At 39.1% G+C, this 18,589-nt stretch overlaps 1 protein-coding gene across 1 annotated transcript in view; it reads right to left on the bottom strand.

Moving 5' to 3' along the window:
* The window catches only part of Ing3 (inhibitor of growth family member 3), a 28,628-nt gene that overhangs the window by 1,676 nt on the left and 8,363 nt on the right, over positions 1-18,589 (bottom strand). The window contains exons 5-11 of the mRNA XM_005363769.3: positions 9,275-9,371; positions 7,092-7,163; positions 6,056-6,175; positions 5,621-5,778; positions 4,942-5,135; positions 2,765-2,957; positions 1,193-1,231 (exon numbers count right to left, since the gene is read on the bottom strand). Of these exons, the coding sequence (XP_005363826.1) occupies positions 1,193-1,231; positions 2,765-2,957; positions 4,942-5,135; positions 5,621-5,778; positions 6,056-6,175; positions 7,092-7,163; positions 9,275-9,371 (873 nt within the window). The remainder of the gene's footprint in view (positions 1-1,192; positions 1,232-2,764; positions 2,958-4,941; positions 5,136-5,620; positions 5,779-6,055; positions 6,176-7,091; positions 7,164-9,274; positions 9,372-18,589) is intronic.

Here is an 18,589-nt window from a genome sequence, read left to right as displayed (position 1 = left end):
CTCTCTCTCTCTCTCTCTCTCTCTCTCTCTCTCTCTCTCTCTCTCTCTCTCACACACACACACACACACACACACACACACACACACACACACGACTACACAAGGAAGCTGGGGAGAGCTTGTGCCCATCTAAAGTCACACTGTTGTCACCCTGTCAGGGAAGGAACACACACAACTGTCACTGCACTAAGCCAGTCTGCTATTCCTTATATATTTCACAAATTCCACTCTTGTTAATATTTGGATTCCAAAACTGCCGGTGCCTCTCCTTGCCAGCAGTTCCAAGCTACTCCTCACAAGGAAGAGGGACAAAGGGAACTGCTGGAAGGCAATTACGGGACGAGTCAAAACCACTGCACAAAGTCTGCTCAGTATTTAGTCAAACACCCATCTTTAACCAAAATTAAGTCCTTGCTGTGGTTTGAATATGAGATTCTCCTGACAAGCTCCTGTGCCTGAACAGTTGGTCCCTAAGAAGTTTCTAGAACCTTTAAGAGAGGGAGCCTTGCTAGAAATACTTCACTGGCGATGGGTTTTGAGGTTTGTTGGCTGTCTCACTTTCCACTTCCCGTGTGGGAGTGCACTTGCCGACTGCCAGGCCAACCACACACACCTGCTGCCACACCTCCCTACCACGACGATGCACCGTTCTCCTCTGGAAGCATAAGTCAAAAAACCTTTTCTCCTGTAAGGGTATTCTGATGCCTTCCTTCAAACCGCCTCTCATTTTCCCACCAGAGATGGCTTGTACCAGCATAAGTCCCCAGAGGAGGGAATGCTGAACGCCGCAATAGCAAGAGGGAAATATCCCCATATTAGGTCATTATTCCCAGGCATCATCTGCCTATAAAAATGTACAGCCTTAAAGTCTCATTTCTTCAGTGTGGTAAACAGCCTGGACTCTAGCAAACAGTCTTTAGCAGAAAGAAAGGAAAACACTTAGAACTGCCAGAAGTAACTCCTGAGAATTTAATCTGAACTGTAATACTATACCACTACCTTTAAAAACATTAAGCAGGGAGCTCATGAAAAGAGTTGTGGACATGGTCCTGCTGTGCACATGAAGATGCTCCCATCAGTCATCATATATGAAAACCCGATTTTCAGATTGGGAGACACAGTTGTAAGACAGTTACTCAGTTATCTACAACTCTTTATATTCTAAGATAGAGAAATGTTAATTAATACTCACATCTTGGTTATCACACCCCACCATCTCGCCGTAGGATACCTAGTTTAAAGAAAATTAGAGAAACTTATTATAACTATGTAGTTAGCATCTAATCTAAACTGGGTGTTTCTGATGTCAGAGAACAGAGAGACACTCACTGAAATACAAGTGAACGTAGGGACCAGGCAAGAGGATACATCCAGAAACCACCAGGTAAGCCACCCTGACTGGGAGTCAGGTCTGTGTCTGTCCTTGGGCTAAAACTGTAAACTTTCTTTCTGGCTATCCACCAACTGATGAATTTTATGTCCTCTTGGGTCACTTCTGCATCTGAGTCTGAGTTCTGACCATCAGAGTCTGCTACTGAGATGCGGCAGACACCAGGTATCCTCAATGACTCTCCACATAAGTTTCTGGGGGCCTCTCAAACATTAACAACATGCATAAAGAATCAACAAAAATATAGCCAACTTTGCTAGAAGTTAATTTACAAGAAGATAAATGGTTTTAAAGCCAAGTAAAATGACCATGGGACACAAAACTTTCAAACTAATGCATTGTATTTAAAAGAAAGTAATACTTAGTGCTGGCCTAGGCTTTAGGAAATGTTATAAATATCAATTTTAGGTAGTAGAAATATATATGTGTGTGTGTGTGTGTGTGTGTGTATGTATGTATCTTCGTAGACTGTACCAAACACTTATAACATCATTGTATTTGATTGAATTAATATAAAGCTAGTATAAAAAGCAATTACAATAAAATGATGTTTATAACATTTGTGATTTAAAGGAAATGAGAACTATAATAAAATCTACAGCTAGGGATGGACTAAATAAATTATGGTGCAAAGCAGGAGAGCTAGTTTTGAAAATTTTTTAAAAAGAACCTTGTTTCAGTGAGCAAAAGATCGTTTTATCATAGATATACAAGCATACCACATTCATATACATTATGTGCACATAACTGTTATGGAATGAATGTTTGTATTCATTAAAATTCCTATTTTGAAGCCATAACCCCCTATAACTAAAGACTGGGCCTGTAAGGTGAGGTTATGGTTAAATAAAGGCAGAATCTGGTGGTTCCAGTGGCTATATGAGAAGAAACAGTGAAGCTGGCACGTGCTTGCCTATCTGCACGACATGTGTCCCTATCTCTGATCCATGAATACTCCGGAAAAAGACAACTGGCTTCAAACTAAAAAAGTGGTCCCTTACCAGAAACCCAGTAACAAGCACCATACTCTTGGATTTCCCAGTCTCCAAAACCATCATAAGATGAATTTCGGCTGGGTAAACCACTTGGCCAACAGCATATTACATTAGCCAACATACATTCAAGGTACTTACTGGCGTGACATCAAAGTGTCTCACCTTAGGCTGTATTAGAAGGCTGACATTCTGTGTGACTCACATGTTTCTTTATATTTTTGGTATTTACAGCAAATATGCTACTTTTATAAGAGGAAAATTATGCAAATAATGTCACTCTTGATTTTAGCTGGAATAAAAATGTGGTGAAAAATGAAACAGTTATCTTCCTTCCTGTTTATTCAGACTGCATTTTTATAGACAGGCTCCGGGCTTTTACCTGATTACAGATGCAATATCGAGGTTCATTTGGGTCATACGTCCAGTCAACCTGACTGTTGGAATCAGACTCGGGCACTACTGTTGTTTGCTGGGAGACTTCTTGGACTACAGTTGAAGATGATGAACATAAAGATAAGGAAGAAGAGGAGGAAGAGGAGGAGGACTGCTGGCTTGAAGACTTGGTGTTGTTTCTGGAAAAAAAATTAGAGAAAGATCAGTTTTATTTGCTCATTACAAAAGGTCCCCTAAGAGTGACTCCTAGTAACTGACATGAAAGGAAAGGACGCATCAATGCCTGATGTTAAAGAATCTCATGCAGAAGCAATTTCCCAGAGCAAAGGAAGCAACATTGTTTTCAATAGTTATTTACAAGTTTTGATTTCTAGAGAATAAAAGTATTGAGAAGAAAATTCTTTTAAAAAATCTATTTAGAATAAATAAAAGAAAATTCTTTTAAAATGTTTTCAACTTGTAAAAATAATTTCTAAATTAGTTACTATCTACTATTGACTTAAAACTTCTGGTAGTATTTAAAAATAATAGCTATATTATCTCACATTGTATTTTCACAGTCAACCAAACAATTCTCATTAAAACCTTAAATACAAATATACAAAGTAAGTGATGAAATCCTTCTAACATCAGGGGCATGTGCTCTATGCCTACCAAGTATAGAACATGGAGCTAAGAGTGTCAAAATTCATGAACTGCTTACCACCAACTCTATTCTGGAGTTCTAAAACACAGTAACTTATTATAAGGAGTTCAATTAAATTTGGGCAATTGTATCAGTTTTTAAGATATGTAATATTTCTGTGGATATTTTACATTGATCATTCTTTCAGGAATTTTGTAGAGAAGTAATACATTTAAAAATAAAATTAAAGCCAGGCGGTGGTGGCGCACGCCTTTAATCCCAGCACTTGGGAGGCAGAGGCAGGCGGATCTCTGTGAGTTCGAGGCCAGCCTGGTCTACAAGAGCTAGTTCCAGGACAGGCACCCCCCAGAGAAACCCTGTCTCGAAAAACCAAAAAAAAAAAAAAAAAAAAAATTAAAATATAATTATTAGATATTTTTCCTTTTTTATTTATCCTTCTCTTTTATATTACATCCCTACTAAATTCCCCCCCCCCCCGTCCTTCTAGCTTCTAGCTCCTCCCCCTCCAACACTCCTTTCCTCCAGATCCACCCTCCCTCTATTTCCTTTCAGAAAAGGGCAGGCCTTCTAGGGGTATCAACCAAACACGGCATCAAGCTGCAATAAGACTAGGGACATCCTCTCATATTAAGGCTGGACAAGGCAGCCCAGTAGGAGGAAAAGGTCTCCAAAGCAGGCAAAAGAGCCAGAAACAGCCTTGGTTCCCACTGAACACTAAGCTACACTGCAATAACATATATACAGAGCACCTTGGTCAGACCTACGACTCCCTGACTGTCCCTATGGGCCCTGGTTAATTGATTCTGTGGCTGTTTTCTAGTGAGATAATTTAATCTTTTGGCCTAGCATTTGTACCTTTTTATCTTCAGACAACAGGGACAGGGTTCCTGCTGTAGCCCTGGCTGGCCAGGGCTCTCTATGTAGACTAGGCTGGCCTTGAATTTGAGGTAATTCTCCTGCCTCTGCCTTCCAAGTGCTAGGCTTACAGATGGGTGCCATCATGCCTGGCTTGAATTTTCATTATGTACAGATACCTGATGTTTACAGTATCTTGGATGAACAGTGGCACATGATAAGTTTTCATTTCCACAGTTCACACAGTCAGCCTCAGCCTCTCCCATACCAAATCTAGGGATATTTTCATATAATCAGTTTTGGGGACATAAGCAAAAATTCAGATACTTTACTATTAATCAAAACAAAAAATCTTATGTAAAACCTTCCTGGAATACAATTTGCACTTTATATTAATCAATAATGAAACACCTAAGTTAAAAATGAGAACAGTACCATAAAATGATCTATCTTAAAGAACAAAAGAAAGTGAAGTCACTTACATGCAAACTCAGGAAAATTACAAATGACCCTAACACTTGCAAGACTTCCAGCAACGCTGTCTGCATGCCCCGGCGGTCAGCTTGGGCCACTGCAGCCCGCTTTAGCTAATTCCTAGCAGCCCAGTGGAGGCTCCATAGAAGTGGTACTGAGCAAAGGCACATTTCCATCACAGAACTTACTTGCTCTTTCGGCCACTTCGTGAGTCAGCTGCTGAGGAACTGGCGTTCTGTGTTAAGGTTGTCATGAGTGCCGACGAGGAGGAATAGCCAGCTGTTTCTCTGGGCATTGAAAATTCCTTTCCCAGCTGAAAGTCGTTATTCTTAAATGCCTCGTAACTGGCTTTTAAACTTGATGTCCTTCGTCCTTCTTTCATCTTAAGTAGACAGGCATTGACAGCATCAATATATGTAAATATAAATTTTCTCTTTTAAGAGTGACAAGTTATGGTTATTTATTTCATGTAAAGATTCAAAATAATTTTCATGCTAAATTGAGAAAAACTATGGGACATGGAACTTCTTAACTTGCACTGTGTGCAAACTACAGAAATGCACAAACAGAATTGCAACCACCACAAATCCAGGAGAAAGGCAGACTGTGCAGAAAGAACAGAACTGTCCTCACAGGGAGAGCAAGGCTACTTGGGCGCTGACTGGGGGAGGTCGGCGTGCCACGTGCACGATGCATCACTCCCACCCAGCAGCCCTTCTGCGTTATCACTAAAACACCACCTAGCCTAAAAGCCCAACTGTATACTGAAACCACACAATGTCGTGTCTTCACACCTAGTGGCTCCTTGGGTTTTGCCATTGACAGGAACAAAATGTAACATTTGCTTCTAAACCTTTGACGTTTTACCTGTGCTGTTGCTTGCACTGCTTGAGCTGCTGCCATGGTGATTGCCCCTGCACCAGTCCCTGAAGACAATGAGCCAATATTATAAGATGCCAGGGGTTGGGACGAATTCACATTGTAAGCGTTGTTGGAGGACGCTGTGGAATTATTATTTCGACAACCTGCAAAGAAGAAATAAAGACAGTTGCAGAGAATATAATGTTACTGAGTTCAGAATGTATTCTTTCCCAGCATATATAATCATTAAATTTAAATTCTTTAGGTACTTTAGGGATTGAACCAACTGATAAATGGAAACCAATTGTTCTCTTCTGTTCTCCACACGTAGACATGAACCAGGTTAACACATGTGGAATTATAACCGTGAGTGTTTTTCTATCCCGTTACTCCAACACAAACAAAACAAGCAAATTATCATATTCAAGAAAACAAGCTTACTCAGTGTGTTCTCCTTAGAAGCATCAGATGTAAGGGTGGACAAAAGAGCTTCAGATTTGAATTTCTTTTCAGGGATATGATCTGTTGCTGTATGATGAGAAGTTGGATTATATTTTCTTTCTGAATAAAAGGAAAGAATTCACACAATTTTAAACTTTAGAGGACTACAGACAGGACATAATAATACTTGTACCTTTTTATAAACCAGCACAGTTATAATCTAGGTTCTCCAGGAAACAGGCCATTATGCTCACCAAGGAAGGACAAGCAAACAGCCTATGCCGTGGGTTTCACTGAGAGGGTAGATATGTCAAGCATTTTAAAAACCTTAGGACCAAAATATGATGCACTATGGTTTCACATATACCATGAGAAAAAGCTCATTTTAATATATATATATATTTTTTTGTTTGTTTGTTTTTGTTTTTCGAGATAGGGTTTCTCTGTAGTTTTGGTGCCTGTCCCAGAACTAGCTCTTGTAGACCAGGCTGGCCTCGAACTCCCAGAGATCCGCCTGCCTCTGCTTCCCGAGTGCTGGGATTAAAGGCATGCGCCACCACCACCCGGCTTCATTTTAATATATTGACTATCATTTAAAATAACTTTCAATTTACCACTTTTTCCTCTTGTCCAAAAAAATGCAGCAAGGCCATCAACTAGCCAAGCACCAAACGATTCCTTTACACACATGCTATATGTAAGCAAGCCCTGAGAGTCAAAGCTGACAGAGACATAGTGATATGAAGAAATACAGTTCAGGTCAGCCATGATACTCCCCTAGAATTGTAGGAAGCCGGTAGATGCTGCTGGTATTTCTATATATTCTGCCTCTATGTTTATAGAAGAGACTGACTGTTTTCAGATTAGATATACTTTGCTTAAATGGAAAAGTCTAAAATCAACTGTGATAAAATCCTATTTTTTAAAAAAGAAAATGGAAGGATATTTCTGAATTGGTTATTAGTATGTGGAGCTAATAAAAGAGAACATATAGGTGACATTAATGAGTTTTAAAATGTACTCAAATTAAACTCACTTTCCACAGGAGTATGTGAATGAGCATGGTGATTGTTCACTGGCTGAGATGGAGTATCTAATTCCAAAGATCCTAGAGAGAGGTGCACAGAGACAAACCAGGATTAGATGTTACCATAGAACTTTACACACTAACCAACCATAAGCAATATGTCCCCTCACAGATGACTGCCAAACTCTGGTGCATAGTGTATCATCTTAGCTAGACACGTAGAGGATCACAACCTTCGGTATCATCCTGAACAACCCTCTCTAAGCAGTAAGACTTATGTATCAGAACTCACATGAAGTATACAACAGCTCAAGGCATGCTAATGTCTAATTTGATGCTAGGTACCACATAAACAGGAAAAGGGGCATTACAGCTCTATGACGGTGAGATCTAAAATCTTCTCTAGTTACAGACTTGAAGACCTTTCGGTAGGTAATCCTGAAGGTCTAGGTATGCGGAGAGGATGACATACAAAGAAATTCTTTCAATCATGAACATGAATGTGATAATGACAACTCCAGAAAATGACTTAGCACTTTGCTTGCAAAAAGCAAAGGGTGTAACTCCTCATACCAAACTTTAAAATATTTCTAATGAAATTCTTGGAGTTTATCCCTTGAGATAAAATCATGTCAGGGGGCAGGAGGGAGCAGTTTTTGTAATGTGATCTGAGTTCCATTTCATGTATCTGTGTCCTTGGCGTGGATATTATATTAACCTTCCTGAAGCAGTGAGAAGGCAGGCTTGGGGTACTGTTACAGCTACCACCAGCATTTCCAAAAGAAAACCTCCAAGGTTATATAATATTCCATCTTGTTCCCCAATTTCTATTATCCTCAGATAGGTTTCTTCTGGAATAAAGGTATTGCTAATAGAGAGGATAATTGTGTGAATGTTGATCTACTTTTCAATTTAAAGGTACAATTTTCCTGGCTTCTTCAGATGAACCTCACAAATCTGGTAAACATGGAGCTTGGGAACACTGCCCTCATGACACCCACTATCCGGCAGTAGACACAGGAACAGGTTCCACCTGCAAAGTGCACCAACGCCCATGGTCTGCTGGAACACTGTAACTGAATTCTCATAGAAGTCACCCAACAGTGACTACCTACCTCTTCTGGCCCCACTGCCAAGCTATCTGCTTTTATTTCACCTAGTCAGATTGGAAGAGATTCTAAATCAGTTAAAAGTAGAGATCTTGATCTTTTTCACATTTTGAGAAAATCTCCAGAGTTAAGCCCAGGAAGTATTTGGTACTAAGTTAGAGCACATCAAGTTGAATCTTGCAATAAATAAATAAACAAATAAACAAACAAGCATGGCTTTCTCTGAGAAGGAGGTTTGGGAAACAAAAGAGCAAATGTTATGGAACCAGTGGATATCTTAGTACACACAGATGAGACAAAGCCTCAAGATGTTTCTAAAAAGGAAAAACCCAATCTTTCCCAAACCTAAGCACATAAAAACAGACTTAGTTCATTTCTCACTCTTGGTACTTGCATTTCTTTGCCACTTCCTTCTTACCACTGATCAGATTAGCATATGCAGATATTAAAAATGGAAGGAGTGTCAAATATGGAGCCATATACTAATAATCACAGTACCCTAGAACCTGAGGCTGCAAGGTTTTATATAGCAAGATCCCATCTCAAAGTGAAACACAGAATGAAAAGCCTTTGCATGTTATTTTCATAAAGAGGGAGTGGGGTGATATACTGTATTATCTCTCACTGACTGTCACAAAGAGGGAGTGGGCTGATATACTGTATTATCTCTCACTGACTGTCACAAAGAGGGAGTGGGCTGATATACTGTATTATCTCTCAGTGACTGTCACAAAGAGGGAGTGGGCTGATATACTGTATTATCTCTCACTGAGTGTCAGAAAGAGGGAGTGGGGTGATATACTGTATTATCTCTCACTGATTGTCACAAGAGGGAGTGGGGTGATATACTGTATTATCTCTCACTGAGTGTCACAAAGAGGGAGTGGGGTGATATACTCTGTATTATGCCTCTCACTGTTTATGACTCAAAGAGTTCAATGCTAGACTTCAGGTTCTGAGACCTGGTGCCACCATCCGCCAAAGGGCATGCATAATTTGAAAGATTTCTGTGAGAAAATGTCTTCTTGGTGACTGACACAGGTAATTCTCTAAGGCAGATGGAAAACCATAAATTGTACTTACGCCTCTCTAATATTTCCGTTATCCCAGCATTATCAGCTTCAAGCTCCATTTTAAACTTTGCCAGTTCCTGATCCAGCTTTCTCAAGTGGCGGTCTACCTGTTTCAAAAAAGATAAAAGATAGAACCAAAATCTAGGACCCTGTTAGACTATAGTTTAAGAAACTTAAATCGTTGTTTCTTTTAGGAATCTGCTTCATAGATTTAAGCAAGTCAATCAAATTACACATTAGGATGAATTGAAATGAACGAAACTTATGCCCTGGCAATGCTAAAGCACGCGTGGCAGCCCGAATACGTTGGTTCTGTTGAACTTGTCCATATTGGGTTTCATGGTCTAAGCTGATGAGGACGACTGACCAGGTCTCTTCCTTAAGAGGGCGCCAGATCTCATTACAGATGGTTGTGAGCCACCATGTGGTTGGTGGGAATTGAACTCAGTACCTTTGGAAGGGCAAGCAGTTCTCTTATTGACTGAGCCATCTCTCCAGCCCAGGCTAACACTCTCCCAAATCTTATGTTTAAGAAACCAGAGTCTCAAATATGTTAGCAAATGTTATATGACCAATTTTCATAGTGGGGCTGTGACAATCCAAGCCAGTGCCAGTCTGGGGGCTGGAGGAGCAGCGACATTTCAAACTGGGCCTAAACTCTACCCTGGAGCCGTTCCACGGTGCCATGCAGACTGCCTTTAGACCAACAGAGGGACAAGTGCAGTCAGGGCTACACAGCAGGAAAGTGAACCGTTATCTCTGCAAACATTTCTGTAAGGGCTCAAACAAAAGGGAACTTTAGCTAAAAAAAAAAAAAAAAATCTTCATTTCTGAAAAAGCTTGATTAAAATGGTTTTATTTCTAATACTACTACTGCCTTAGTTATGATGGCAAATTTTTATCTTATGATTTTCTTATAGATCCTTTCAATAACTTAGGAAAATTATGATAGTTTTAATAGTAATGTCCTATTACATTTGTAAGATTAATGTCAAATATTTTCTAATATTCTTCCAAACTTACTATTTTAAAAAGAATAAACAATCCATCAAATTATTTGACATATATCTTTATTACAACACTGACAAGATCTTTTTTCAAAATCTATCCTCACTGGATCGCTGTTAGGACTCAAACAGCAGAGGATGGAGAACTGGCCCTCTGGTTAGAAACACTTATGCTCTAGCAGAACCTGAGGTTAGGAACCCACCAAGGTCAGGTGCCTAGCATCCGTTTTTGGTGACTCACAATCACTTGTGGCTCCAGTTGCAAGGGATCCAAAGCTCTGTTTTGCCTCCATGGCACTGTGCTCATGTGCACAAACCCATATATAAAATCGATAATCACAAACATGCATAATTAAAGAACAAAGTCTCAAAATAAAACAAATGCTGGGCATGGTGGTTCATGCCTTTAATTGGGGAGTAGAGGCAGGGGATCTCTGTGAGTTCCAGGCTAGCATGGTCTACATCGTGAGTTCCAGGGCAGTCAGTGCTATATAGTGAAATCTTCTGCTCTCTTCTCCACCTGTCCCCAAACAACAACAAACCCAACCCAACCCAATCAAACCAAACAAACCAGAATGGCTTTCTTACAAACACCACAATGCACTACAACACAAAATGAAGAAAAAATTTTCAGTCGTTCAATTAAGTACTTTGTTTCTAACATGGGGAGGAAGAGGAAAACACCAGCAAAACGTTTACAAGATGCAGTGTGCCCAGGGACACTGTGCTCTGTGCTGTAGATGGCCTCTCGGTTACTTTTCTGTCGCTTTGGTAAAATGCTGTGACCAAAAGCAACTTGGGGGGAAAGAGTTTATTTGAACTTACAACTTATAGTCCCTTATCTCAGAAGTCAGGACAGAAACTCAAGGCAGGAACCTGGAGGCAGGAACTCATGCAGAAGCCTTGGAGGTGCTGTTTACTAGCTTGCTCCTCAGGACCACCTGCCCAGGGATGGCATCACCCACAGTGAGTGAGGCCCTCCCCTTTGTGTCTCTTTGTGTCTCTCTCTCTCTCTCTCTCTCTCTCTCTCTCTCTCTCTCTCTCTCTCTCTCTCTCTGTGTGTGTGTGTGTGTGTCTGTCTCTGTCTGTCTGTCTGTCTCTCTCTCTCCTCTCTCTGCTTACTGATCAGGATTCAGGATGTAGCTCTCAGTTTCTGCTCCCGTGGCCTGCTTGCATGCTGCCATGCTCATTGCCATGATGATAACAGAACTACACTTCTGAAACTGTAAGCAGATCCCAATTAAATGCTTTCTATTTTAATAGTTGCCTCATTCCTGGTGTCTTTTCACAATAATAGAGACCCCTGCCGGTAAGACAATTGAGCTTCCCTCTTCCAAAATGATTCTAGTTTGTGTCAAGGTGACATTAAAAATAGCCAAGACAGATGTTCTCACCCTAAATTTTAAGACATTACTCTTTCCAATTTTATAAGAAAAATCCATGGCTCAGATGGGTTAAGTAACATGCCCAAAGTTATACAGCTTTTGTATTACAGACATAAGATTTAAATTTTACTTATATAAAATATATTATGCTTTATCATTTGTATCTAATGACTTCTGAAACTGTGTACAGGAAACCAACTGTTCCTTTTCTTTTTAAACTCAGAGACACATAATTCAAATAGCAATACTGTACTATTATTTAAATTTTGCATATTAGCAATAACCTTCAACATATTACTTTATAATTTTTAAATCATTTAAAGTTGAATTATCACTTAATATTTATATGAAAATTACTCTTCAGAGTTTGGCAGAGGTCATAAGGCACAATTATTTAAGCCTTCTGGTGTCACATGTTGGGGATATTTTTACTCCTATTCATAGGACACAGGTAACTTGAGCATCCTCTACTGGAATCTTCCTTTCAACAAAAGAATGACCACAGATCTCCATTATTCAGCAATTAGCGTCTCTTTTATTGTCAAAATTTAATCTCAGGGGGAACTCAAACTAATGAAATATTTTTATTCCAAAATACTTAATACAATGAAAACCTTCCATCAATTTATCTAAAATTAAGTCAGCAATAAACAATGTGCTTCTAATATATTATTGGCTAAATTTGGAAAACATGTGAAAACTGTGAAAAAAATTCCTGCGTTCATAGAAATTAGCATTTAGCCAATATATGAAAATTTATAATGTTTTAACATAACAAAGACCTAAATAAGATACAGTGTAAATGTATCAAATAAGCATCCGTTTAATAGGAGTGGTTAAGTAGTATAAGAATAAAAGATGCAGCAATGTGATACTGGGCTGTGGTAGACACAAAGGTATGAATGATTCCGTGAAGAGCACACTGAACTTAAATAAGGAGAATTGAGGAATCACACAACATGTATGGAGACAGTCAAACAGAGTTCAGAGGAAAAGAAAGGACGGTCCAGGCTGTGATACATAGAACAGAGGGAGAATGCTGGAATCTCAGTTGGGAAGGTAGTCTAAAGCGATGTGAAGGTGTTTCCCCCACACCATACACTTAATTCATTCTAGTTCTCTACTTAAAAATCATTTTATTTGATATATTATTGATGAAGTTCAGTAGATGGCTCAGAAGAAGCAACAGAATTTAAAGAATTAACAGTCCTCAGAACTAATTTCCTACCTCAGCAGGCAGAGCAACCATAACCTCCCTGAGGGTGCAGCTCTGGAAATGGCTTCTTGATTTAAAAGCAACTGTGAACTAATTACTTTCTAAGCAACTCTTGGGCAATGTGAATTATTTTTCTTAAATTTACTAAAACAAAATGAGAAGTTAGAAAGTAAGTTGAGTAAGAGATTTAACTTTTGCTAAAACCATAAGACTCTGTAAACAGTAGTGAAGAGCTATAAAGAACTGAACTGAACCGAAATCACATGCCTTCCCCACAAAAAATGGCAAGGTCCTGTTCTTTCTGCTTGCTCAAGTGCACATACAGGTGTCAGACAAAGCAAGCTCTTAGACTGTGCCATCCCCCAACACACACACACACACACACACACACACACACACACACACACACACACACACACACTTGAACCTGTAAGGTTGCTCTACAATAATAAAGAAGGTACTGGTCTACTAAGGAGAGATTTTGTGCTTTCTCACAGATTCCAAACCAAAGCTAAACATAGACTCTTAGCATTGATCAATGGAAATAAATGGTATCCACAAAAACTCTCCTGTTCTAGCTACAAATCACTCTATAACCTCAACCACAATGGCTAAGTTTAAACTACTGTCTTTTTCCAGAAATATTCTGAGACAAAGAAAACATTATTTAGCATATTCATGATCATAAAGAATTTAGTCACACTTGGCCTCTTTGTATAAAACAACAAAAAAAACCTACAGGTCTTAATATTTTAGAGTTGAAATACTTTATTTTTCTCCTTTGAATCTCCCAGTTTTTTAATGTTCAGAATTTAGTGATGAACCTAAATTAAATTTATGTATAACTTTAAAGAGTTTCTATATGATCAATTACTTAAACGACAGTCAAATCTTTTAATTTAGATATCTAGCTTGACCTTAAAGAATGGGCAAACAAGTTATTAAGTTCCAAGAGAAAATCTACAGCAATTAGAGGCAAGTTATTCCATGAGAGGGTTTTGCTATAAGGAAAAATTAAATTGGTATATGTGTGGGGGGAGAGAATGGAGGGCAGTAATGACAACAAAGTATCCTCTGATAAATCATAAAAATGGCTCATTACATCCCTAAATTATATGACTAGATAAAAATGTGAACTATTCTCCTTTGACTGAACCAAATACTTGGAAAATAAGCTACATCTAACCACCTCCCTGAAAGACAGCAGGGAAAGACAACAAATCAAAGGTCAGGCTCATAAAATACTAATTTCTTAATTAGAGGATCAGGGAGAGAACTCTCAAGTTCATAGGTAGAATAGGTCTGAGGTTCGGTCATCTCGGGGGCAGCCAGAACATATAAACAGAATTTTATTCTAGTTTTAGCGGAGTACAGATAAATCAACTTTACTGGGTATTGCAACGCAGTACTTCTTAGACAGTAGTATTTGGTTAAGGGACACAAATTATTATTTAATGACTGTTTACATATTAGGATTTTAGAAAATTATCTAACAAGGTAATTTTTTGTTTTGTTCCCAGAAGTTTCTACATTTGTAGATGCTTACTATGGTTTCCTTGCTTAACAAATGACATAACCAGTGTAGTTTGGTCATAGGAATTTATCCATTTACAACTGATATTAAAAGGAAATAAAATACTACAGTGTGAAAAAACACAATAAAACCCCATTTTCTATAAAACATGAAACATGAAGTCTGACAGTAGACAGGTTCAGTGCCTCCTACTGGAAATGTATGTACAGAACTTCAGAGGTGTTGCAGATTTCAAATGCTTTCAGATTTGGGGAGGTTTACTTATACTACTAAGATATCCTGAGGACAGAATCTAGACTCAATGCAAAGTTCATTTTAATTTCATACATACATAATCTAGAGGGAATATCCATATCCTGTTTTGCCACTAACTTGTCACTTGTTTTTTTTTTTTTAACGTGTAACATCGTGTCAACACCCACAAAAGTTCAATTTTGGGGAGCATTTCATATTTTGAACCATCAGATCGGTAAATCAGTAAAGCCTACTCTTGCTTGGTGGAAGGTATTCTTACGGCTTGAGCCATCTTGCTAAGTCAAATATTTAGTATTTTAAAACATCCCTTTTTGCTGAACAAATTTGAAAATCTTCCTTTAGAAGAGCTCTTTTGCAATTATATACATTAGGAAAAAACTATCTAAATTGAAGAAACTAAAAAACATGAGAACATATTAAAAAGAATACTAAAAAGAACTGAGCAAAGACAGGATCAAGAAGGACCCTGGAGAACATAGTAAAATAAATCCATAATAAAATATCAATGGATTTCAACCAAGAACAGAGCATGATGAGTGTGTATTTTAAGATAAACATGATAGATTTATCAACTCAGGTTGGGCAGCTCACAGTTACTATTATCTGCATTTGACCAGTTGTGGTGGATCTCTGTAATAGTCTCTATCTGTTCCAAAAGTTTCTTTGATGATGTAAGAGCTACACTTACCACGGGTTTATGGATTACCCACTGTATTGGTTTAGGAAATTGGCAGCAGTAGGTTCTCCTCTAGGGTCTATAACCCCTCCAGCCATTAGTATCTGCATAGTTTTACAGTATCAGGCTTTAAATCCAATTAGACAGCTATTGGTTACACCCAAGATAGAAGAGCCACTACTGCAGCATTGGGGCTATCTTGCTATGCCAGTCATTGTTATGACTCATAAACTTTATAGTTGGGTAGGACGTGGGTACTCAGGGAAAATTGCAGAAGGGGTGTGTGTGTGTGTGTGTGTGTGTGTGTGTGTGTGTGTGTGTATGTGTATGTGTATGCGCGCGCGCGTGTGTACGTGTGAAGATTAAGTGCCCAAGGACCAGGAAATGTAAACCTGGATGTCTTCTTGACATAACAGGGAAGCTGCACCCATGAAATTTCAACAATGTGATTGCCTAAGAACTGCACAATGAATACCAATTGCCATGCCAACACAGATAGAGAAGTTTTACATCCCTGCATGAAGAGCTCTGGGAAATCGATGGCTGGTGAGAGAAGAATCAGCTTTCTCCTAGGATGAGCTCCCTGATAGGTTATCCAATCCCAATTGGCCCGCCCTAAATGCATGTATATATGAGCAATGTTAAACAGACTCAGCAGGAGATCTCCCCCTACACACACACTCCCACTCACTCAATGTACACACAGATATATAGAGAAAAAGATTAGATAGACAATCAATAAATGATAGATATATGTAATAATTAAAAAGCGGTCATGGGTTTGTGAGGCAATGAGGGGGCCCAGGGAGGACTTGGAGAGAAAAAGGTAAAAATGATAAAAATATACTATTCATGCATGAAACTCTCCAAAAAAAAAAAAAACCTTCATTTTAAAAAGGATCCAAGTTGAAACACAATTTAGAAAAGCTACTCTAGTCTTTCTAGCAAGTGATGACTATATCAGTGGGGTTAGCACTTGAAACAATACAAGAGGGTTTCTAGAGACTAGCTCTTTATCTTGTCTGGGCTATGGTTCCAACATTAGTGAAAATCTAAGTAACATATTTAGTGTATGTATATTATATTCTAATTACACTCCAATTTTTAAAAATCACCAGAAGTACGGTAGGCTAAACAAGTAGGGAGAAATTACTGGGTGGGTAAACAGACCAGGCCGTGGAGATTAAGTATGGGGAAGATGGGGTGAAGGACTGTAGTCTCCCAATCTGAGAAACTACAGATCAGTGGATCTTCTGAGATAAGGGGTGGGGGTGAGAGAGAAGCGAAAAGTCTCAGATAATGTGATTCAGCAACTCAGAAATGTTCAGACTTAAGGGATTGCTGTCCAGCTTATGAAACCAAGAGATCACATGGAAAGGTAACTGAGAAGTGTTTCTCTACTGTGTGGGAGTTATGTGGGTAGGAAATACAAGAGTACACGACCAACCAATTTACTGTATGGTATGGTAATTGATCTTCTCTGCCCTCTGGTCGGGGAATAAAAGAAAATTATCTATGAGTAACACTTGAAGAATAAGAAAGAATAAGTGCTAAGAACTGAGCCCACGAACACCATCAATAAGAGCTACACAAGAGACCAAGAAAGCCACAAAGGTGGCAACGTTTCAGTGGAGCTTTCATGTAAAAACACATGAGCCAAAATGACAAGAAAAAGAAAATGGTAAACAGCATTCAATTTCCCAACAGAGTCAAAATGGACTATGAGTGCCCAACGGATTAAATAAAGAAGTTATCAACTGAAGTTTCGGGCTTGGCACAGAGAATACAAACTGCCATGGACTTGGGTGGCAACTAAAGATAAGAGAATGTCAAAAAGCATGGATGAGAAACTCAAGGAAGACTCTGCTTCACAAAAGATTTGTGTGGGTGTCTAAGTGTCTTTAAAAAATAAGGGAGAAGGAAATGCTTAAATGCTGGAGAATACAGCCAAGAGACAGGAAAAGAAAATATAAAAAGGAAAACAAAGACTGAAGAATGGAATGCATATATGACACAGCAAAGCCAAGGAAGATATTAGAAGGGATGGGAACAGTGGTAAAAGTGAACGTTCATAAGTTCAAGGCTAGCCTGGGCTACACGGTGAGAGCCCATCAGAGACAGACAGATGGCAGAGTGGGGCTATGGAGGAATAAGAGGTAAGTAAAGTTATAGAAAGACGACTCACTGAACAACTGACAGGAAGAGATAATGGCCCAGAGATAATTGCAAAAGCGGTCACTAAAAAGCCTCAAATTATATTCTTGTCAGTGCAAGATGAGGTCACATGACTGGAGAGGGAATTTTGGTAGGAAATGAGGGCATTGTTTTGGAATAACCATGGGGAAGAACAAAAAAGAAAGAGACTCCATTTAAGCACAAGGATCAATGCACAGTGTCTAAGGAAAGGGTCCCAATAGTGAGAGAAACCAAGAAGCCTGCAGATGCACCAGCTTCAGAGCTGCCTCCCATCTCCAACTGTGCAACTGTCGGAGCCAGGGAAGACATTTTAAGATGGCAGTGATGCAGAAGAAGGTGCTGAGGAAAAGTCCATGTGGATGAAAGAGCAAGAGCTCAATAGACTCAGATAAAGATGGATGGTGAAGTAGAAAGAAATGAGGCCCAGAGGCAAGCGGTATTTCAGAGGTGGAGAGAGTTACATGGCTCAGGTTCAGCATGTGAGGAGCGCTGACAGAGGACCAAATGACTAGGGGGTAGGATGGCTCATAGGAGAACAAACAGGAGGGCCCTGCTTCCTAATGAATGAAAGGCACTGCTATAGAAGCCATTAAAAGTTGTCGACAATGAGAAGTAGAGGGAAATTAAGATGATTAAATCTCAAAAAGGAATTTTGAAACCTCGTATGGAGGGGCTAGGGAGATGACTCAGTAGTTAAGAGCATATACTGCTTTGCTGAGTACCTATTTGTACCCAGCTCACAACGGCCTGTCTTCAACTCCAAAGGTTCCAAAATCCTCTCCTGGACTTCACAGGTACCTTGCCCCCCACTCCCCAGAAAGCTTGTGTGTTTTTCTCTCTTTCTCTCTTGGAACCTTTTGATCTATGTCTGTCTGTCTGTCTGTCTGTCTATCTAGATCTATCTATCTATCATCTATCTATCTATCTATCTATCTATCTATCTATCTATCTATCTATCTATCTATCTAGATCTATCATCTATCTATCTATCTATCTATCTATCTATCTATCTATCTATCTATCTATCTATCTATCTATCTATCTATCTATCTCCCG

This window comes from Microtus ochrogaster, linkage group LG10 (assembly GCF_000317375.1).
Source record: "Microtus ochrogaster isolate Prairie Vole_2 linkage group LG10, MicOch1.0, whole genome shotgun sequence".
Classification (NCBI taxonomy): Eukaryota; Metazoa; Chordata; class Mammalia; order Rodentia; family Cricetidae; genus Microtus; species Microtus ochrogaster.
The sequence above is the reverse complement of the archived record's forward strand: the minus strand, read 5'-3'. Positions and strand labels throughout refer to the sequence as shown.